At 42.7% G+C, this 21638-nt stretch overlaps 1 protein-coding gene across 1 annotated transcript in view; it reads right to left on the reverse strand.

Moving 5' to 3' along the window:
- Positions 1-21638, reverse strand: part of LOC116921953 (homeobox protein homothorax) — a 72646-nt gene that overhangs the window by 38141 nt on the left and 12867 nt on the right. The window contains exons 6-7 of the mRNA XM_045173176.1: positions 21129-21329; positions 10740-10881 (exon numbers count right to left, since the gene is read on the reverse strand). Of these exons, the coding sequence (XP_045029111.1) occupies positions 10740-10881; positions 21129-21329 (343 nt within the window). The remainder of the gene's footprint in view (positions 1-10739; positions 10882-21128; positions 21330-21638) is intronic.

Below are 21638 nucleotides of genomic sequence, written 5' to 3' on the forward strand. Positions count from 1 at the left end.
TGTTGGCGTAAAAAATAAAATGGAACGTCATTCGCGTTTGCCCATCCAACACAAAATGGAGAAGATTCGCATCGTTCGACAAAGAAAAACGAATTTTCTTGTGCTTCTATCCAATTTCCTCCACCCGACCAGAGATGATGAATCATTCGTTACACACGCATAACAGAAAAAAAACCAAACTTGTGTCTCTTTTAATTTCCGGAAGGGAAAATTAAAAAGAAAATGCGCACGAAATGAGAAAAAATAAGAAAAAAAAAAAAAAGACGACAAAAGAATGTTAAAAAAAAAAAAGACAAGAGTTCAAGAGGCCTGGCATTTAAAAGCCTGAAAGAGTGCGACCCCCATCGGCGAGGTTGCACATGATCTGACCTCGGCGACGTCTGTGCTCTTGGGCGTACATCAACTCCTCCTCATCCACCCCATTCACATGGCAATCCTATCGACGCATTTTTTTGTTTTTGTTTCCCTACATCTTTTCACGTTGACTCTCTTTTCTTGTCGTCTCCATGTTTCTTGTGCAAGTTGGAATGGGAAGGAATGGGCGGACAGACACGGATATTTCATTTTGAAACTCGGTTCTATCATCTTCTTCTATGGGTACAATTTACGCACACACGCAGTGTGACTGGTAGACTTATTTTCTTTGTGTGCGTGCGTGTGTGTGTGTGTGTGAACACGACTCACCCTCCCTTCCCCCTTCTTTGCCTGTCACCCAATGACTGACATGCACTGATGTTTCTACAAATGAGATTCCTCCCCCTCTCTCTCTCTCTCTCGTAGTCGGGGAAAAGCTCTTTATTCCGTAATCCGTAATACGTTACTGTACATGTGCTGTTTTTTTAGTTTGTGTTTAGCATCCATCAGAGAGGGAGGGTCTTTTATTCCCGACATTAGAACTCAAAATGCATAGAGTCAATCCGCTAGAAGCCACTAGAAAATGAAACAAACAGTTGGACCCGCCATTTATTTTTATTTTTTTTTAAAGAAAGGGCCTTCCTCGCTATTGTATCGATCGTGAAATTGTACAGGTCGACGTCCAATCAGCAACCGTGCTCCCCTTCCCTATTCTTCCACCCGCGCTCTTCATTGCCTATGAAGAGAAAGAAGAATGGCGTGTGTGCGCGCGTCCGGCGCAGTTAAAAGCTGTCGATCAGCGCGCATCCGCGCCTGCGACTCACACACACCATACGTCACCTATCAAAGGCAACCATTCGAGGGTGCCTCTTCTATCAACAGAAAAAAAAATAAAAAAAATGTGCGCAGGATCGCACACGGCTCCCGCAGAGACCACGTCAAACGATTCGTCCACGATGAGCCAACCCCAAAATCGTAGGAAATGTCCTTTTTCTGATTTTCGGGATGGCACCATCTTTGATTCGATGTGAAAAAATATTGCGCGTCTCTCTCTCCACACACACGACCGCCATTCAACGTACGAGATTTTGCTCGCACACACACACACGCAGACAACTTTTGTGTGTGTCCCTCCATCAATGGCCATCCAATGATGAACATTTTTCTTTTTCTACATCGTCAAAACTCTTTTCCTTCTTTCTTCTTTTTCTTTTCAACTTTTTTCTTTTTCTTATTAGTCCCGAAGCAGCAGCTATGCGCCATCCGGCCTTGACGTTGACAAATGACCACTAGCTTTTCCTCCCCCTCCTTTCTTACAGTTACTACCCTTTAAGACTAGGATATCCTCTCGTTCGTCTTTTTCTTCTTCTTCTTTCTACATAACCCGAGAGAGAAAGAGGGAAAAAAAAAATGTTTTCTATGCAACTCTTTCGTGTGTTTCGGCTTCTTCTGATGTGTATGCGTAACCCCCTTGATAGCCATTAACAGCAGCACGAGAAGGTTACGATATTGGGTAGAGAGGGTCCTCGTCGTCTTTATTTTTCAAGAAACTTGTAAGGAATACATCACTCTTGATGGATTTCGATACACACACACACGGCCTTTTTCGGGAAAGGCGCGAGCGCTGCACCAATCAAAACATCTGGCAAGCGCTCACGACATTGGACAATCTTCTCCTTTTTATAATCCGGGGGAGAGAGAGAGAGAAAATTCCTGTCGATTTTTCTTTCTCTTTCCCCTACTCGAAAGGGAAGAAAAGTCCCAACACACACACACGTGAATCAAAACATTCTTTAAAAAAAAAGAGTCAAACGACATGAAAGCTTTTCATCGAGCGTTCTATATGGGCGTAAAAACAACGGAAATTTGGCTAATTTGAGGGTTGAAGGAAATGGAAGGTTACTCTCCCATGAGCTCTCATCATCACACAGAATTGCGCTCTAGTCAGCGAGTCCCCCCCCTATCGTCGTCACAAGTTCGTTCATTCCCTTTTTTTTTTTTCTTTCTTGGCTCTTTCTGCGGTTTCGGCCGTGCATGCCGCACGACTTTGCTCCATCTCCTCCCCCTTCACCTCAGCTAAAAACCACAACAACAACAACACCACCACACAACTACCTCCTCTATTTTACTCGGCCCTCTTCGTTGCCCCCACAACAACAGAAAAATACACATCCTTCTCTTCTCTCCAATTTTTTGTTTAACGACGCAGCCCAAAAAAAAAAAAAAAAAGAAAGAAAGACAAGCGGCAGCGCTGCTAGACTGCTTGGCGTCGGCCATCGTAGGCAAGCAAGAAAAAAAAAAAATGTTGGAAGTAACCAACAGCTTGGACAGGTGTGAGCTGTCGTACAACGTCGATCGGTTGGCACACGCAACCCGTGGCAACAAGAAAAACAAGACCACCAAAAATAATTTTAAAACATAAAAAAAAAGAGTTCCCAATGAGAAACGAAGCAAAGGGAAAAATTATTTAAGAAAAACAAAAAAACAAAAAAACGATCGAGTTAAGGAAGACGGTGGGGGGGAATCACCGCAAAAGGCATGTCACGGTTCAGCCGAGCGTGGATCTCTCATGGTAGCCGCGAGGAAGGCCCTTCCGTTCAACCTAGTCCCGTCCATCGGAAACGCATTTTCAACTTCCTCCCGTTTTTTTGTTTTTTTCGGTTGGCCATCGTCTTTTCTTCATCAAGAAAAGAAAAGTTTCTCTTTTTATTTGATTTTTTGCGGGTCGTTACGTTTTGTATGACTGCGCTGGCGCGAGCCCCCCTTTCATCTGTCCACCCCGACATTGCGTGTTTGGCCTGCGTGAATTATTGATTTCGGGATACTGGTGTAGATGCCACACACACACACAGACACACACAAAAAAAACAGTCTCATTACAAAACGTCTTGAAAACGGGGATGCTAATCGCTACACACACACACACACGGGTGGTCATTGTTGGCGCTATTTTGCGTTTCTCCTCCTGATTTGTTGGATCGCTTATCTTGGCGTGACCAAAAGGAAAACGAACCCAGCCCTACGTTTGAAAGAAAATAAAACGCCATTTGGTGCTGCTGCATGCCCCGATTCATTTTCTCGAATGGAAACCGAACAAATTCGGCACTTTTCTTTTCTTCAAATTTTTTGGGTTTTGTTTTTTTTTTCTTTCTACGTTTTCGTTTTCCACGAAATCCCGCCCGGCAGCACCATATATATATATATCTTCCATCTCTTATCAATAGGGAAACAAATCCCTTCGTTCAAAAACAGAAAGGGGTATATACACAAGCGCATAGACATGCACACAAGTCCTTGATTGCTTTTTTCTTCTTCTTCTTCTCTCTTTCTTATTTTTATTTTTTTGATTTGGGAACGCTTCTTCGCCAGTGGCTATTGGCTCCAACTGGCAACGGGGAAAAAAAGAAGAAGAAGAAACAACAGATTTATGCGCAGACACTACCAGCATCGCAGCAACAACAATCTAACGCGCGCTGTTATTTTCTCCATCCCAACCAATCAGCCGTTTGTTTCTTGTTTCATTTTCCCAATAGTTTTTTTTTTTTTATGCTTTGTGTCTTCTGTCTAGATGCCCCTTCCATTTCTATTTCTCGTTTCATACATCAAAACAATACGTTGGCCCAATGAGCTCCGCCCAAGTTGTCAGACCAGGAATCCAACCAATCGATATGCCCTTCATTAAATACCTTTCGTTTGCCTGTTTCTTTCAACGCGATCCGACGAGAAAGACGACCAACCATCGGTCCATTGCCACCTACGATGATGACGTGGTGTCAATAGACCTTGGAACACGGATCGTGTGACTCTTTCTAAGACTTTTTCTTTTTTCTTTTCAAAGACACACAGAGAAAAAGACCAGGCCAGCCAATGAAAAAAGAGAGAGAGAGAGACAGTGTGTGTAAGCGATCAGATTGTTACGTCGTACACACTACTAAAAAAAGAAACGGCTGCTTTTGGCTGTTGCGGTGCTGTTATTACGAAACGGTCGGGAGTGAGAGAAATAGTTATGGTTTTCTGCATTTCGGTGGTTGGTATCGAGTCAAAAGGAGAGGCAATTCGAGAATCAACAGTTCAAAAAGAAACGAGAAAAACCGATGAAGAAGGAAAAGAAGTGGAAGAAGACAACAACAACAACAAAAAAAAAAAACTCTCTTATATACACGTTGTTGTTTTGTTTTTCTGTGTGTGCGCGCTGTTGAAGACCGTGAGTGGCCGTGGGCGATGAGGCCTTCGTTCCTTCCACTTCTAAAAAGCTCTTCGCAGTCAGCTCGATGAGAGAGAGAGAGACCCCGGCAATTATAATATTTCAAGCCAAACAACTCTCACAGCAACAACATCAACAATAGTCACAAACTAACGAACGGAAAAGAAAAAAAGGCATTCGTTAGATGGAGAAGCCGACCCAACGAGAAGAGGAAATTACATTTCTCACCGCCACAAATAATTCCTAACCCGATTGCAACAACGTGAGTCACCCCAACAATCAATTCCCTTTCTCGAACTCGAGTTTTCTTGTTTCATCTTTTCAAATCAACGCAATTCTGGCCTTCGATTTTTCGGGGTCATCTTTCCCCCGTTCTTCACGCGTTTTAAACCTTCCGACGACACGGGCGCATTATTCAATCACACATTTTTCGTGTTCTTTTTTTTTTCCCGACCCGCATGTTATACGAGTTCAAAGACAACGGGACCAAAATGGAGAAACAAAACAAAACAAAACAAAAAGTAGATGGGTAAAGATACCAGGTAGTTCGGAAGGTAAAAAAAAAAGAAAATAGGAGGTTTTCCCCTTGTTGCATATCAATAAGATAGCAATATATATATATATACACACACACCATGTATAAGAACTCTATATAGGAAAACCGGGCCAGACTTGGAGCCGCCAGCAAACAACATATTTTATTTTTTATTATTTTCTGAGGAGGAGGAGGAGGAGGAGGGTTGTTGTTGTTTTCATCCCCTCCTCAACGGTTATTGTCTAGGAGTAGATCGAGTGTGGGATTTCCTTGACGTCCTCTACCTGGAGCCGTGTATATGCATAGTGTGCTTAGATGCGAGCGAGAGAAAAGAAAAAAGAAGTGCCTTCTTGTATAGATATACCTGGACTGGCTATATCTGCCCATAGATCGCCACATTTTACAAACGTCTAGTGTTCTTTCCTTCGTGGGATAAGCAGAATGGCAGGGGGAGGAATATACGAACGTCGTAACGGAGGAAATAGAAGACCGAGATATGCGCAAGGAGGGATTGAAAAAGACTGTTATCTGGGCCTCTTCAAACTGCTGTCCTTGTTTTGTTTTGTTTTTTTCTTTATTTAGAAACATTAACATTTTCCGATTTTCAGTGTAAAACTGCTGTTAGTAACTGGAACTCTTGGCCAACAAAATTTAGTGCGGGATGACTGGAAATCCGAAACAACTTGAAAAATTTGAATCAAAGCTTCCCGCCAACTTGGCCCGAAATCCCCAACTTATTTGAATGGATTGTGTCTGCCCTGACAAGTCACCAACAGCTGCAGAAACTCGAGCCATTTCCTCAACCAGCTTCTAACGCCTTCCCTTTTTAACTGAGCATTTCACTGCATTCCCAAACAAAACACAAAACAAAAAAAAAATGTCGCGCAAATTTCAAGTCAACATCTTCGTGCGCAATGCCGTCCACCAGCAATGCAACAACAACCCAAACTTGTACACAGTTCTCATTATGATGATGATGATGATGATGATATTTGATGTGATTTTATAGACGAGATATCAGCTGGCTAGCACCATTTCTGGGTCAGTGCCAGTTCTTTTTTGTGTGTGTCTCTCTTTTTTGGAAGAAGATTGTGAAGAGAGAGAGAGAGGAATCAGAGAGAGAGAGATAGACGATGAGAAAAAGAAAGAAAAAAAAAAAGGAAGGAAAGAGAGAAATGAGAGAGGTCGTTACTTCCAGGCAGTTTGGCCAGACTTTTCTACTAAGAGCTATACGGTTACGAGGGTTGGGCAAGCAAAACTTGCAAAGCGTCGAGGGAGAAAAAAAAGAAGAAGAAAAAAAGGCATCGACGTCGTCGTCGTAGGGGCCGTGCGATTTACGAGCGTCTCGACAACACAAGGGGAATAAGGAAAGAAAAAAGACGAACGACATTCGAGTTAAGCACAAAGCAATTCCGAATCTTCCCTGATTGAATTCGCAAACTTAAGCCAAATCGAAGAGATTCTTTAAAAGAAAAAAATGAAAAGAAATTTTAAAAGAAAAAAAAAAAAATGTCTGTATCGTTTCGCTCGTTACAATAAATGGCGGCCAGTGATGACTACTGAAGTCGAGTTATAGTCTACATCCTCGGTCGTTTTTAGGAGATCTGCTTTTATTTTTTTTATTTTTTTTTTTTGAGCTGTGGCCGATTGTTTTAGAATGATCTACAAGTCCGCTATGTTTATTTTTACAGAGAGAGAGAGAAAGGGAAAGGAGGGCGACAATTGACGGCCATGTCCATGAATGTTGGCGGTTGCGGAAGTAGCTGATAAACCCGACAAGACTTTTTTTTTTAAACGTCCGCTTTTCTATATCCCCCCCCTTATTTTGGACCACCATCTTGTCTTTTTATTTATTCTCCGTCTCTTCTTCAGTACATCCGACTTTTCTTTAAATAAAAAAATAAAAAGAAGAGCCAACCCGAAAACAAACAGGGAACGACAGCCGGTTTCTCCCACATGAAAAAGGGGGGGCCTACACCGGAGCCAGACTAGGCCGGGAGGCTGGTGGGAGAGACAAACATGAAACAACAAGACTTGCCAGAGTTGATGAATGAGCTGCAAATGGACAGCTCCCTTCCACACACACACACACACAAAAAAAAGAAGAAGAAGAAGAGGAAGTGAATGTAGCAGCGATTGGTGTACGCCAGTTCGCCTGTCTGCGCCCGCAAGAATAGAAAATTACCGTATAGAGGTGGCTTGATTTGCTGACGGTTCCTGTCACTTACCGCAGGCAACTCCCCTCCGTACCTCCATGTCATCAATGACAAGAAGACGGCGCATTAGCCAAACCCACACAAACAATAACATGTGCTGTCCGATAGGCAAAACGGTCGTGTAAAGCTAATCGAATAACAAAACGGCCGACTTGTTTCCATCTTAAAAATAAAACGTTAACTGTTTTTTTTTCTTTTCTTTTTCTAGAAAAATCCAACAGGAGCGTTTGATTTCAAGTCTCTTCTAACTTGGTTTCCAATGTGTCTTTTTGTCTGCAACGTCCAAGACCCTGACTTGAAGACTTTAGAAGCGAAATGCGATAGCGTTGTGACATTAGTGCCTTACATAAGACCTCGGCCTGCAGGCCTTTCCCCCCCATTTTATTTTTTTTATGTTTTGCAGCCATAACATTTTCTTATATTGAAATGCATTCGAGGAATTTCAGGTTTTTAACTTTGGGGGGAGGGAGAACGAAGAAAAGCGTGAAATTCGATGCGTCTCAAAAAAGGCAGATGAGATGCAGCAAAAAGTCGGCGACGAAGAGTATGTGTTTCACATTTCTCTTCATTTCGTCAATAGTGGGACAGACATATTTCCATTGCGCGCGTTTCCAAGTAAATCCGCATGTAAATGAGCGCACATTTAAATGTAAACAGATTACAGGAATCGATTCATTTCGTTTGGAAATGAATCGAGACTGGTTGCAAACACACACACACGCACACAAAGGACTCGCGTTTGTGATGGAAAGGAAAACAAGTTTTCCTATTTCTACAACGTCATTTACATGTACACTACATGTAGATTTTTCTTTTTAAACCCTTCACTTTTTCTCTATTGAAATGATAGGCAATCGATTCTAACCCGAAACTACCTCGTTTTTGGAATGAAACGGCCCAGTACTCGAATGCCTTCGTTCGAATCTCACACAAATCCCATTTGAACTTTCAGAATTTTTGTTTTGTGTTAACCGGTTCGACGTGTCTACCCAATTCAAATTGGCCCAACGAAAAAAGGAAAAAAACAAAAACGGGGGGATATGTTTTTTTTTTTTTTAAATGCCAAGCAAAGTCTGTGGCTATAGAGGACGAAAGACGAGCAGAGCAAAAACCACAAGCCAAATAAACAAAGTCTGGCCTTTGCCGAGAGACGTATATATATACACACACACACATCTACGTCCTCGTACATAGGCGCGCGAGAGTGTGTGTGTGTGTGTACAAGAATAACCCATCAAGTTTGGCGGTTGCGTGTGCGTTGTGTATAGGGGAGAGAATATGAAGGTCTACTTTGCCACTCTTCGTTGCGGTCCATCCGACGTCGCTTTTCTGAAGAAAAAAAAAACAGGGTCGAGAGCGTTCGCTGCTGCCCGTTCACTCTCACACATGGCGAACGCATGAACAAGTCCCCTTCCTTATTTTCCCTTACAACTTTGGTTTCCTAGACGCGTTGAAGAAAGAGAGAACTTTGTGTTTTCCTCTTTTGGACTTCTCTCTCTCTCTCTCCCCTCTCCTTCGAAAAACGAGTCAAATTTAAAGCCAAAAAAAAAAAATTGAGAGGGGGGATATGGAAGCTGTGGAACGAAGGGGAAAGAAAAAAAAAAAAGTGAGAGAGAGAGAATGAAAACTTTACGCTCCAGAACGTCTCGCAGCGTCGCTGGGAGGGAACGACCTGGGGTTGGCCCGTCTCTTATTCTAAATTTAACACTCGTGTACACACACACAGACATACAACAGATAGGCGGTTCTTCTTCTTCTTCCTGGAAGTCGCATTTTCACAGGAGAAGTCCGGCCAGCCAAAAAGGATGTCGACTTCTTTTTATTTTTGAAAAAAAAGGAGAGAGAAGAAAGAAATCAACAATAAAATAAAGAAAAAACGAAAGACGTAGACTTTGTGCCTTTCCCCATTTGAAATTTGATGAACTGCCAGAGAGCAAACAAAAAAATTCAGACTGGATCAATCGCCCTGTTTTTGCAATGAAAACGGTCGAGGCAATGATCTGTATTATCTAGTACAACAACAACAACAATCAAATCCAAATAATAAATCATCCAAAAATATTGACGCACCTTTGAAAGTTGTTGTTGTACGCGTCAAGCATCTCTCGACAAGGTACAACAGCAACAACTACGGGACTATTGTCGGCCCGCAATTTTTGTTTTGTTATGAGCGTCACCCTCCATCGTAACTCGGTTAAGTACTTGAGAGTGTAAAACTACTACCAGTAGTGCTTTTCCCCCAAAATCCTTCTTTTCACACTGCACACAACGCAAACTGCATAAATAATACGACAACAAATGGCGGGATTTTTCAAAAAAAAAAAAATAAATAATATTTAGAGCCTCTAAAACTCTTGAACTCGTCCCCTTGTCTCTTTTGGTTTTGAGATTCAAAAAGAAAAAAGGGAGAGCATTTTTTTTTTTTAGTTGTGTTGTGTGTGTGTGTGTGGGGAGAAGAGAGCACTTAACCCGGTGGATTGACGTAATTCGTTCTCCTTTAGCCACCCCTCGCAATTCTCTCTCCCCCCCCGCATAACAAACTCCACCCTAGACATGTAACATGCATGGCATTTTTTTTTTTTCACCAACCGTACACGACAATCGCATCAACTCCAGTACCCCATTTCGCTGGCCCTCGAAAGAAAGACACAAGAGCCGAAAAAAATAAAAAATAAAAAAATTCTATCGATATACTACAATTCATCAATGGTTTGGTGTTGGGGAGATGCGTGTGCTCTTTTTTGTACACTCTAGTGGCAGGCCAGCACAAATCGTGTTAGCACCGGTGAGAGAGAGAGAGAGAACTCCCCGTCACTGAATGCATTAGGACTGCTGATGCGCGTTACTAGATTACCGCATTTTATTTTATTGTCTGACGTCGAAGAGCGCACTAACGTAATCATCAAGCACATTCTGCCATCGACCGGCCATTTCTTTTGCCCATGCCCCCCACCCCCCCACAAAAAATAAACGGGATTTTACGTGAAACGTCTTAATAGTCGGAAGAAAGAAAGAAAGAAAGAAAGATAAAGACGGCCGATCAGTCGATTACTCTTTGACAGCGATCATCTCCGACTGGAAACCGACCGATAAGGACACACAGTCGGCAATCAATTGTCCCCCCCCCCCATTTTTGGCGGTGTATGATTGTTACTCAATCAGATTGCGCGGAATATGACGAAAAAGAGCGGGATCAAAAAAAATTAAATAAATAATGGCCATCATCAAAAAAAGGAGAAATAAAAAGATATGCCTCCATTCATTTCGTGATGCCGATGCAAGAGGAGGTGGAGTATAAATCGGCCACACACACACAAAAGAAAAAAAGGAAAAAGAGGAGCCAACGAAACAAAGGAAAGAAAAGGAACCAATTGTTGATGGGTTCGTGGCTTTGCGTCATTTAAAGTGTAAATGGTGGTGGTGTGCCTACCTGCTTCGCTGACGTTGTCGACGCTCTGCTGTGAGAGGGGCGGGGCGGCGCTCAAAGGTCCGGGAGTGCCTCCGACTGAGCCAGGCGACCGCGTGTCGTCATTACCAGGTCCTGAATACGACAGTGACGACGAAGGAGGGCGCTGTTTAAAACAAAAAGAAAATAAAATAATAATATTTTTCTTTAATAAAATAAAACTTGTTACACACACACACACACAAAAGCTAAAGGCAAATAACAATATGGCGGGCACGGTGTTGACGCTTCCGACCGGAAGACATGTCCGCATTGTCTCACTCAGTCTTTTTTCAAGCATAAAAATAAAGAGAAGCGATCAAATAGATGATGATGTCCATTGCGAGTTTATGGACTCGTATAATATCTTATACAGTAGGCATATACTGCACTATTTACTGTGTGTGTGTGTGTGTTGAATTTATGTGTTAAAAAAAAAAAAGAAATCTACACACACATACAAAACGGAGGGAGACTAGAGCCCGGGTTGGGTTCAATCCATTTCTGGCAGTGTGTAAGGCTCATCAATGCAAATTGAATCCGGATATCTGTCCCGGTGACTTGTTTTTCCTTCATTCGATTTGAATAATGCGCATACACACACACACAGAAATGTATACAAACGAATAGGAAACAGGGAAGGGGGAGACACACAAGTCTATAATAATAGTCGTACCGGCTCTCTCTATTTTCAACAACCCCCCCCAAAAACCGATCAAAGCCGCGGCACACGTTCGGTGCAAGAGGGTGAAATAATACACAAGCTTTCTTCCTCTTCTTCTTCTTCTTCTTCTTGTTCCGGCCTACGCACAATCAGTCGATAGGAAATTGGAGACGAGGCACAAGATCCACGACGCGTGTGTGTACCTCTCTCTCTCTTTTTTGTCATCTTCTTTCATTTTTTTTTCTTCTTCTTCTTTACCCACTACCAGAGAGACTCTCTGCGTGTGTGTGTGTGTTTAGTGTGTATATTCTTAGAACCCTTGTTTACATCAGTTGCGCGGATCTTGGCGCCCCTATCCCCGACTCTTTGTCATCATCCCGCACGCTATAGACAAAAACACGCAGAGTGGGTTGACCATCCTCTTGTTTTGTGCATAAACAAGCGCAAAACAAAAAAAAAAAGGCAATCGGCTGAAAAGCTCTTTCCCGCAGAGACTCGCCCTTACACGTTTGCTGATTGAAGGAGGATGGTAAAAAAAGAAAGAAAAAGAGGGTTGAAAATTGCCAGAAGAACTAGAGGGTAGCTCTTTTTCGTGTGAGGGGGTTGTTGCTGCTGCTGCTCTTTTGAAAGCTCGGCCCAGTGTTCCAGGAGCAGAAAGCAACGCCGATTACGAGCAGATGGGACAGGCGGATTTGACACACACAAAGTCCCGATTACTTCCGCTATGCTGCACTTCCTCCCCCTCCCTTCATCTTCTTAGTCCTCTATTACACCTCAGCTTCATTCTCCCCCCCCCCCACTAACCCCCCCATACTATTTTACCCTCTGATCGGACACTGTTGATTTATCCAGTGCCATGCCGCTCAGACATCCATCCATCAGAAAGTTCTCTCCACTGGCACACAGCGTCGGCTGGAATTTCACCAATCGATACGTTCCGAAAATGGGAACCTATAAAAAGGGGAGGGCAAACTGAGCGCGCGCATACACAAAACCCAGTCCCGCGCGATGAATAATCGATGGCTAAATAAAAAATAAAAGTCTCCCCCTCTTCCTCAGTGGAACCAGCACCCTTACCAAAAAAAAAAAAAGCTCTCTCTGTCTCTTCGTTGGGGCCTTAACTCGATTGTACGCCATTGAAAAGACGAGCAACTCCAGCCATCCTTTTTTTTTTTTCTCTTTCTTGTCCTCTTCTATATAGCTCGATCTAATCAACGGATTGCTTTTCAGGGACCGACGGCAGCCAAATGGACGAGTCTCCCTTCTCTCCCCGTTTTTTTCTTTTCTCTTTATATTAGACTCCCAACGTCGTTCAAATAACGGAGGTAGGAAAGATAGGGTCCACCCCAACTATCTAGACTTTTAAAAAAGGTTAGATGTTGGCCTTGTTCTTTGCTACTGCCGCCCCAAAATGTCGAGTTATAAAGAAAGACGAGGGGGTGATGTGTGCCAAGCGTGAGTTGGATATGCTGGTCACAGTCGGAGAAATTAGACGAGAACCACATCACGGCAGCTTAGACTTCCTTACGTGCCCTGTGCACCTCCTCCCTTTTTTTTCTTTTCCCATCGCCCTTTTAACAAACGAATCAAATCAGTGAGTCATTAGTCGTGACCGAATCACGATTGCTAAGGCCGGGGCGGAGGGAGAAAGAGACAGAACGCAAACGTAGGAGACACACTTTAAACCAGAAACAGAATTCCCAATCTGGAGGAGACTATCTGGCAACAATGCTCATCGGCATACCTCGCATTTTCCATTGATTGTCATCGTTGCATTTCAATTCGATTTTTTGTCTTCACTTTTTTTAAAACCCCCGATTTCTTTTTTTTTATGTTGGACTTTTGAGATCCATTCGAGATGTTCATTTCCCTTTTTTTTTTCTTATCCCGTGTTTTTCTTTTAGAATAATAATTTTTGGTTTGTTTTTGGGCCGAGTGGTGGTGGTGGTGGGGGGGAGTTGATGATTTAGTCTGGCCATCTGGTCTTCTTCCACTGGCTGTTGTATGATTCCCATTCTATCTATTTCATTCTTACGGCGTGTATGTTTGTGCGTACACCGGTACGTTGTACCTATGATGTGTGTCTTCCTTTTATTTATTTATTATTTTTTTTTGCAGCTCCACGAAAGGCAAGCCAACCGATTCCCCCCTCTCTCTCTCAAAAGCATGTACACCATTTTTTGTTCGAGTGGAGAGGCTCTAGCTGTAATGGGACTGTTGCACAGTTTGAGGCTAAGCCCTAATAAGCATCTTGAAGGCAACGCATAGCGTGTAAGCGACCTAATGACTGTGGTTAGCGGTCAGCCTCGGGCAAACTACCTATTCCTTTTCTTTCTTCTAGCGCTATCTTTTTATTTCGTTCTTTCTTCTCTCTCTCTCTCTCTCTTTTTTTTACCTTGATACTCGTTCAACTTTATCCGGTCTTTGGGATTCCTCAACATCACACATGTACGGGGGCTCTTTCTCCATCTCGGCAAATGGAATGAACACATTCTTGAAAAAAAAAGAAAATACTCTTCTTCTTCTTCACCCTATGTAATTCCACATTTCTTATCCCGACCAGGTGTGTGTACCCAAAAAAAAAGCACAGCACAGGTGGAATATAATCATCCCCTTCCTCTCTTTCTCTTTTATCCACGTATTTCTTCTTCTTTTTTTTTTTTACCTCGATACCTTTTCCCGCCTCCAACAACATATCTAACGCGCTTATTTTCTCTCCGTAACGTGTGCCCAACTGTGTCGATAACACACACAAGAAAGTTTGGAGAGGGAGAAAAAAAAATAAAATAAAATAAAATAAAATACCTGACTATCCTTCCTACGAAACATCTGGGACGTGTAAAAAGCAAAAACTCATCCGGCATCAAGGGAGGAAATAACATTTTTTCATCACTTGAGGCTATGTGAGTTTTTTTTTTAAATGTACACGCCGTCTGTTTTTTTTTTATGTGCCTTTATAACGTCAATAACTTTTTTTTTTGTTTTCTTGTTCAAAACAAAGTTGCGGTCGCTTGATTGAAATCGGAAATGATTACCGGCTGAAGGGCAACGCTGCCTTTAAAAAAAAAAAGTGTTAAAACATAAATAGAGAGAGAGAAAAAAAAAAGGGGGGGGGGGTTGGAGATAAGACAAGTATTGTAATAACAAAGTCTATAGCGGGACAGGCTATTGTCGACAGGTCCGATAGGGGCAAAAAAGAAAAGAAAAACTGTCACCGACCCTGAAATTTCGCCTTAAAAATGTGGTGAGAGAGATTTAATCGAGAGAGAACTTTTTAACAGGTAAAAGAGAGTGACGAAACGTCAATAAATCAACATTCAACACGGGCCAAAGCGAATGCCATCATCAAAATGGGAGCGCTGCAGAACAAAAGAAAAACGTGAAAAAAGAGGAGGAGATGGGGCGGATGGGCGCAGCCAGGGGCCGGTCCTCAATAAATCAGCCATTTTTATTCCTTTTCATTGTTGAACGAAGGGGGTCCGTGATTTTCGTTCGTGCAATCTTTTATGTCAACGATATCATCATCTTCCCTCCTTCCTACGTTTTGACGAGACACGGCACAAGATGGAGGAGCAACAGCGCTAGAAAACAAATGTTGAAATTCCATACAGAAAAAGAAAACGGCAAATTGTTTGAGTGCGGCAACTATACGACCGACGGGTGCATATAGTTTACGTGACAGGTTGACGGCGCATTGAACGAGCGTTCAAAGAACGTCGACAGAGCCACTACCAGTAAATATATACATATGGCCGAACAACTACCTCTCTTTTCTTCTTTTTTGCCGTCACCTTCTGGCGCGGCTGATTGCCCCCTTCATTTTCATATTGTGGGCCGGCAAGAACAACATTCTTCTTTCATCCTTTTGTTAAGTACGCTCTTATTGTTGTTGTTTGTTTTTTTTTCGGTTTGGTTTTCAAACGATCGCTTTTTGGGTTCAGAGACTATAAGAAAAACCCATTTTCACACAAATAAAAGAACAAAATAAACGCTCCCAAACTATCAATTGCCTCGTCAGAAACGAGTTGCAGGGCTCTGTGTGATGGTCCATTCCGACGCGCTGCCAGACAAAACAGCCGGACTTGTTCTTCTTCTTCTTTTTTTTTTTTAACTCCCTTTTTTTTTCTTTTTCGAGTGGCCCCTTTGTGTTGGAGGCAGCCGCGCATTTTGGCCGACACCGAAAATGTTTTCTGAATGCTCATTATGACTCACGTGATGTTGTGTACCATTTTGACACGCTTGTCGGTCTCGTGAATGATTTTTGTGTGTGTGTGTGTGCCCATATTTTTATTTTATTTTTTTCGACTTTGTTCTACGGTTTTTCCTCTTCAACTTTGAAAGAGAAAAAAAAACAAAAAAACATGGCCTTTAAAAAAAGAAAAGAAGATGATGGTAGTAGCGGCGGTGGTCATGTGAAAAAGAGGGTGGAACTGCACGAGCTGAGGCTTTTGTGCCTTTGATGGTTACGACCAGATAGGAGGAGGCCATCTTTTGTTTATCCCGGTCTCTCGTCGGGCAATCCGGACCTCCCATTTCCCTCCCCAACCCCCTTGCATCCACGAACCTGCCAACGCCAGACGACGCTCCGAACGCAGCACTGTGCATTCTCTTTCAAATCAGCTGACAGTACAATGCATGCATTTAAAATGTATAACATAAAAGCTAGTGGCTGATTGGAGGGTGACATTTTTACATGTCCCTTTACAGTTGCCATCGTGTATAGAGCTGTGTGATCAAAAGAGGTTGGCATAGATGGAAGGGGGGAGGTAGAGATGTTGAAGCAAAAGTTTCCTAATGACTGGCCAAATACAAAAGCATTCGCTTTTTCGGTCGGCAGCAACAACAACACGCTCCGCATTATTCTGCCATGCGGCACAGAAATAAGCAGCAGCAGCAACAACAACAACCAAAAAAAAAAATGTTGTCAGATGAGAGGGTTGCAAACAGCGAGCGGCGGCTTCTGTGGTTGACACAACTTAAAAAGCAGAACAACAACGTCCCCCCTCAGCTTATTGTGATGGCCGAGCAGCAGAAGGTGATTGTTGTATTGTTGCCTCGGTTCACAGAGAGCATTTTTCTTTTTAAAAACGTGGACGAGAGAGGGACCTGGACGAGTAAAGAAGAACAATAGTTGCACGCAAACTAAAGCTCTTCTTCTTCTTGGTCTCGATGACTACCCATAAAACAAGGAGCTCCCCGAGCAACTGACAGATCAAAGTAACCTCCTCTCCACTCACGAAAGAAAAAAAAAAAATCGATTGCCTTCAAAGAGTTGAGTGTTCACCGCAAAATAAGAGACGATGTTTGGTGTTTTATCTTTTTAAAAAATAATAAGGGCGAAAATAAAACAAAAATGGTTCTTTATAGTGGACACCAGTCAGGTGCGGTTCAATCGGCTTTCGATCCAATAGGCTATAAAGAAACAAGGGTCGTTACGTTATTGGACGAGACACGGAACTGCGCGCGCATACGTTACATGTCCAGTCTTCTGTGCTGATTCCCCGTAATTCGGGAGAACACACACACACAAGTTTTAAGAAGAGATACATGTGAGCTATTGCAAGTGTCACACAGCCAAAATGAAAGGTTTTCGTATCATCCAGAGTCAAAACTTTTATACATTCGATATCGGATACATATAAAAAGTTAGCCATGGGAAATATACCCCGCCCCTAGAAGTCTCTATCTATATACTGGTGGGGGGGGATACAGTATAGATATTTTCTCTTTTTTCCCCTCTCTCTCTGTTCTATTCGATTTTCCTATTCTCATTCCCTTTTTTTTTTTTCTTTTTTCGTGCGTCATGTGAACTTGTGTGTATGCGGGAGACACTCGTAAATCTTTACTTGATGGCCTCTGCCAAAAAAGACCCAAAGAATGAGAAGGGGAGATCTTTCTTCTTCCATGTTTTGTTCCCTTTTCGTACACGATCCAAACGCTCGGCCCATGTCTGTTTCGAATGCTTTCAAGAAAAAAGAAAAAACTCTTTTCCGAAGAGAGATCCGTGCGACGGCCGTTCCAGCGTTGCGCCCGCCACGACAAGAACAAGAAACGGTATATATTTCACTCACAGACGACAAAAAAAAAAAAAAAAGGGGGGGGGGGGGCTTAAAAAGAGAGAGAAGGAGAGTCTCTTTCTATCGTCGGAGACAGAGACCGTCCATCTTGTCCTCCCACTCTCCGCAGCCGCTCGCCAGACTCAACACATTTTAGCTGGAGAAAGAAAAAGAGATGCACTTGACTTGATACCGTCGCATCTATCAAGGTAGATTAAAGCCACACAAAGAGAGAGAGAGAGTGGGGGGGATCCATTTAACTGGAACGAATGAAGAAAAAAAATTGCAATAGAAAATCACGAAAAGTTGAACGATTTTGGCCGCAAGGTTTTTTGTTTTCATTCGATTGGGTAATGCAAATGAGAAATTCAACAAAAACGGGCAAATGACCCAGTTTTAAATAAATAATAAAAAGAATAAAGGCATTGCCCATCACAGAGAGGTATCTAGTGGTAACGTGAAGCAAAATGAAACACATTTTTATCAGCTAGACGAGTCAAAGTTCACGCTACGCTCCTGATATCCACATTATCAACGACCACCTTCAGAGTCCAAAGTCCAAACTCTTAATCTATCCGTGTCGATCTCGTAAAAAGAAAAATGTTTAAAAAAAAAAAACCCCCCGACAGGTGCATTTCTTCGGGTATTTTTTTTCTTTTTCCTTCGTCTTTCTGGCACCGGTATAAGAGGCGGCACGAAATCTCCATCACGTTCTTATGCAGTTTCGTTATAGCAAAACCGACAATTTGAGGAACACTTTGGCTATATACACGTAACCCTATAGTTACATCGAGTGAAAAAAAAGAAAGAAAAGGAGCTTGTTGGCAAGTAGTAAAATTTCGGGATCCGTGTACAACCTCCCCCCGGGGTCGGGCGAGGGTGGATATCCGAGTGGCATCGTTTCGCATCGTCGGCCAGAAAGGCATCGTCCGCAGACCATCAACGGTCCATCAAGTCCTTCCTTTTCGTGAACAAGTCGAATGAAAAACAACATCTTTCCATCAGATCCAGTCAGCCGTGAGCCAAACGAAAGAAGGAAAAAAAAAAAAGAAGCGCGTGCGCCCATTGGCCCATATCCACCCACTCCCTTTTTTTTTTATTCCTTTACTCTTCACCACTTGATTCCTTCATCTTTTTTTTCCCCTTAGCCTTAGACCACACGATCCATCGGACGAAAGAAGATTGGGTCGTCTAACCAACGACCATTTCCTACACAAACTTTTAGCCATAGATACACACAGTTTTCATGTCCTAATGGCTACCTATATCCTCTCCGTCTACACCAAGAGCAACTCACATTTTTTTTCTTTTTTCTTGTATCTCTTCCCGACCGTCCCCTCTCTCTCTCTCTCCCCGTATTGATTTATGCCTTGTCCGCTGGGCAGAGTTACAAACAATACAACGTCTACGTGGTTTTCTTTTTCCTTCACTACTGTCCAATATCGGATAAGAAGAAATACACGGCAGAGAGAGAGAGGGGGGAAATGCGTCGATAACGCGGTCAAAGGTTTTCTTTAATATCCCGCACGGACAACCGGCTCCCGCTCCTCCCACCGCCTCACGCGGCGCGACAACGGCGATGATCTATAGAGAGAAAACGGTCGCCGATTTGACAAAGCCCGCGTCAATAGCTGATAACGAAACGCGCCAGCGCACACACACATACACACACACACACATAAGGAGGAAAATTTTAAACATTCCCGCACAGCTGATAATAACCGAAACTTTTATTTACTCAAAGTCAATATTTAAAAAAATAATAATAATTCGATTGCCTAAATTTAATGAAATTAAAGACGGCAGCTGAAACAAAAAAATTCGTTCGTTTCGATTTGCCCGTCCTGGGGAAAAGAAATAAGAAGAAGCGCAAACTCACGCGATGGCCGCTATCTCCCATTTCCCCTTCGTCTCTTTTTCTCTCTCGTTCCTGTTGTGTTGCGATACGCTTTATCGGCGACAATGTCCATTCGAGTGGCAAGGAGAAAGAAAAAAAAAAGACTTTTAATGTCGTCCGAAAGAGAAAAAAAAGGTTCCCCTTTCTCTTCGATCAGTTTCTTTGCCCGGTAAACATAAAAAAAAAATAATAATACGCAACGTTATTTCAATAGAGCCAACCAGGAAAGATACAGACGGCCGCTCTTGTTTTTTTTTTTTTAACGATTGAAAGGGATTTTCGGTGCGTGTGTGTGAAAGTTTTGTCAGCATTGCGGTGTTTTGTCATTATTTGTTGTGGCTCTAAGAGAGAAAAAAAAAAGGGGGGAAGGGGCAGGATCAATCGACGAAGGGATTTAAAGCCGTTCATGAATGGCCGATGCGGTTTGCTGTCACACAGGGGATGAAAACAGACGCGGTTTTCAAGAGCGTTTGAATTGATCAAACTATTTTCATTCGAAATGAAGAGACGTGTTTTGAAGAATGGCAACAACAAAAAAAAACGGGGGGTGAAAAGGAAATCACAATAAATAAACATGGGCCGAGCGAACGTGGCTGGTGGCAAGCGACAAGCCAAAGCGGATCAACCACCCCTTCACAATGTTTGTAGAAACGCGCTTCATAAGTCCGTGCTGATGATGAGGCTTTCAACGGGTTCCACAAACATCATTGAAAATCCTTTACCCCTTACTCTTATTTCCCTTTTTTTTTTTCTTTTTCACGGTCTAACCTTTTATTCAAAAATCCCGGCCGATCAGCCAATCAACGACCAACCGCCCCCGATAAAAATGGATGGCAAATGATGAGCATTTTCTTTCCTAGCGTATTTCCCGAAAATCTATTGAATAAATATTTTTCTCACACCCACAGTTAGATGCAACACACGTCGATGGGGGGGACCAAACTCCCAAACAATTGCCACAACGCGAGAGATTAAGCGACGTCGGGCGTTGCGGGACGCTGAGCGGATTTGTACAAACTGCGTGTATCCATGACGTTATAGAAAAAAGAGCCTACGCTTACTACCCCCCTCTCTCTCTGCACCCCATACTCCCACAACAGAACCTTTTTTTTTTTTCTCCCGTTTAGTTAGTTCCCAAACACGGACAGTCCCAACTGACGTGCATGGGGGCGAACGAGAACACACACACACAAAAAGAAGAAGGGAAGGAACTTCCTAATGATCAAACACAACAACACTCCCCGGCGATTTCCCACGTAGGCAACACATAACATTCACTTAAGCTGCTAATACCTTCCCATAGTCTCTGCATGTCCCATTTCCAACCGACAGAATGGAGCAGAAGATAAAAAAAAAAAAGAAGAAAACTATTTAGAGAGACATGGAACTAGAGGGCGTTCCTAACTGGCAATAAAAACATCCAACCAAGAAACACATCCGGAAGTAAAAATAAAATTTAAAACCCTATCCACATTTGGCACTGGATTTTGACCTGGACAGATGGAAAACACTTTCAAAAAAAAACGGTGGAAATAAGATTTTGTTTTTGTTTCGGATGTTGTACATTGATAACGTCAATGCTGGACCTTGCGAAGGAGACGTCGGAAGTCGTCCGTCTCGTCCCAACGTCGACACCAACTGCGACGCCTTTGTGTCTGTTTGTTTAAGTGACGTCACAATTGCAAATTTTGTTCGCTCCTCAAAATCGAACGGACATGACAATAAGAGATAAAAAAAAAAAAAAGTGAGAGACTGACCACGTCCGGTGTGCTGGATCCGTCCGTGTGGCTCGTGTCGGCGGTGGAGGCGCGGGCGTGATGAGCGCCCGAGTTGTTGTTGGTATCGCCCAGGTCGGGTTTGCTGGTGCCGTCCCGCTCGTCGATCACCAAGTCGATGGGCATCTTGCCCTTCAGACAGCTGATGTAACGATGGCAGAAGTTGTCGCAGAGCTCGTGAACCTGTTGTCATGTTGCATCGACGTCAAACAAGGAGAACATTGAAACGAAAATGTCGTCATTTGTCATTTTTATTTAAAATAGAGAGATAAAACGCGATTGAAATGTTTCGTTATTGGATACGCAACGCATCGCACGTCATTATAAGGACGCATGTTGTTATTGACAAAGATCATATATCAGTTTCAATTTTTTTAAATTTATTTTGACCAAGGACGAAATGGCTTATCTACAAAACATCGTAGTGTACGACGCCCTAAACTTACATACACGACGCATATTTTATCATCAAGTAACCAGATAGCAGATAAC

The sequence above is a fragment of the Daphnia magna genome, linkage group LG4 (genome assembly GCF_020631705.1).
Source record: "Daphnia magna isolate NIES linkage group LG4, ASM2063170v1.1, whole genome shotgun sequence".
In the NCBI taxonomy this organism is placed as follows: Eukaryota; Metazoa; Arthropoda; class Branchiopoda; order Diplostraca; family Daphniidae; genus Daphnia; species Daphnia magna.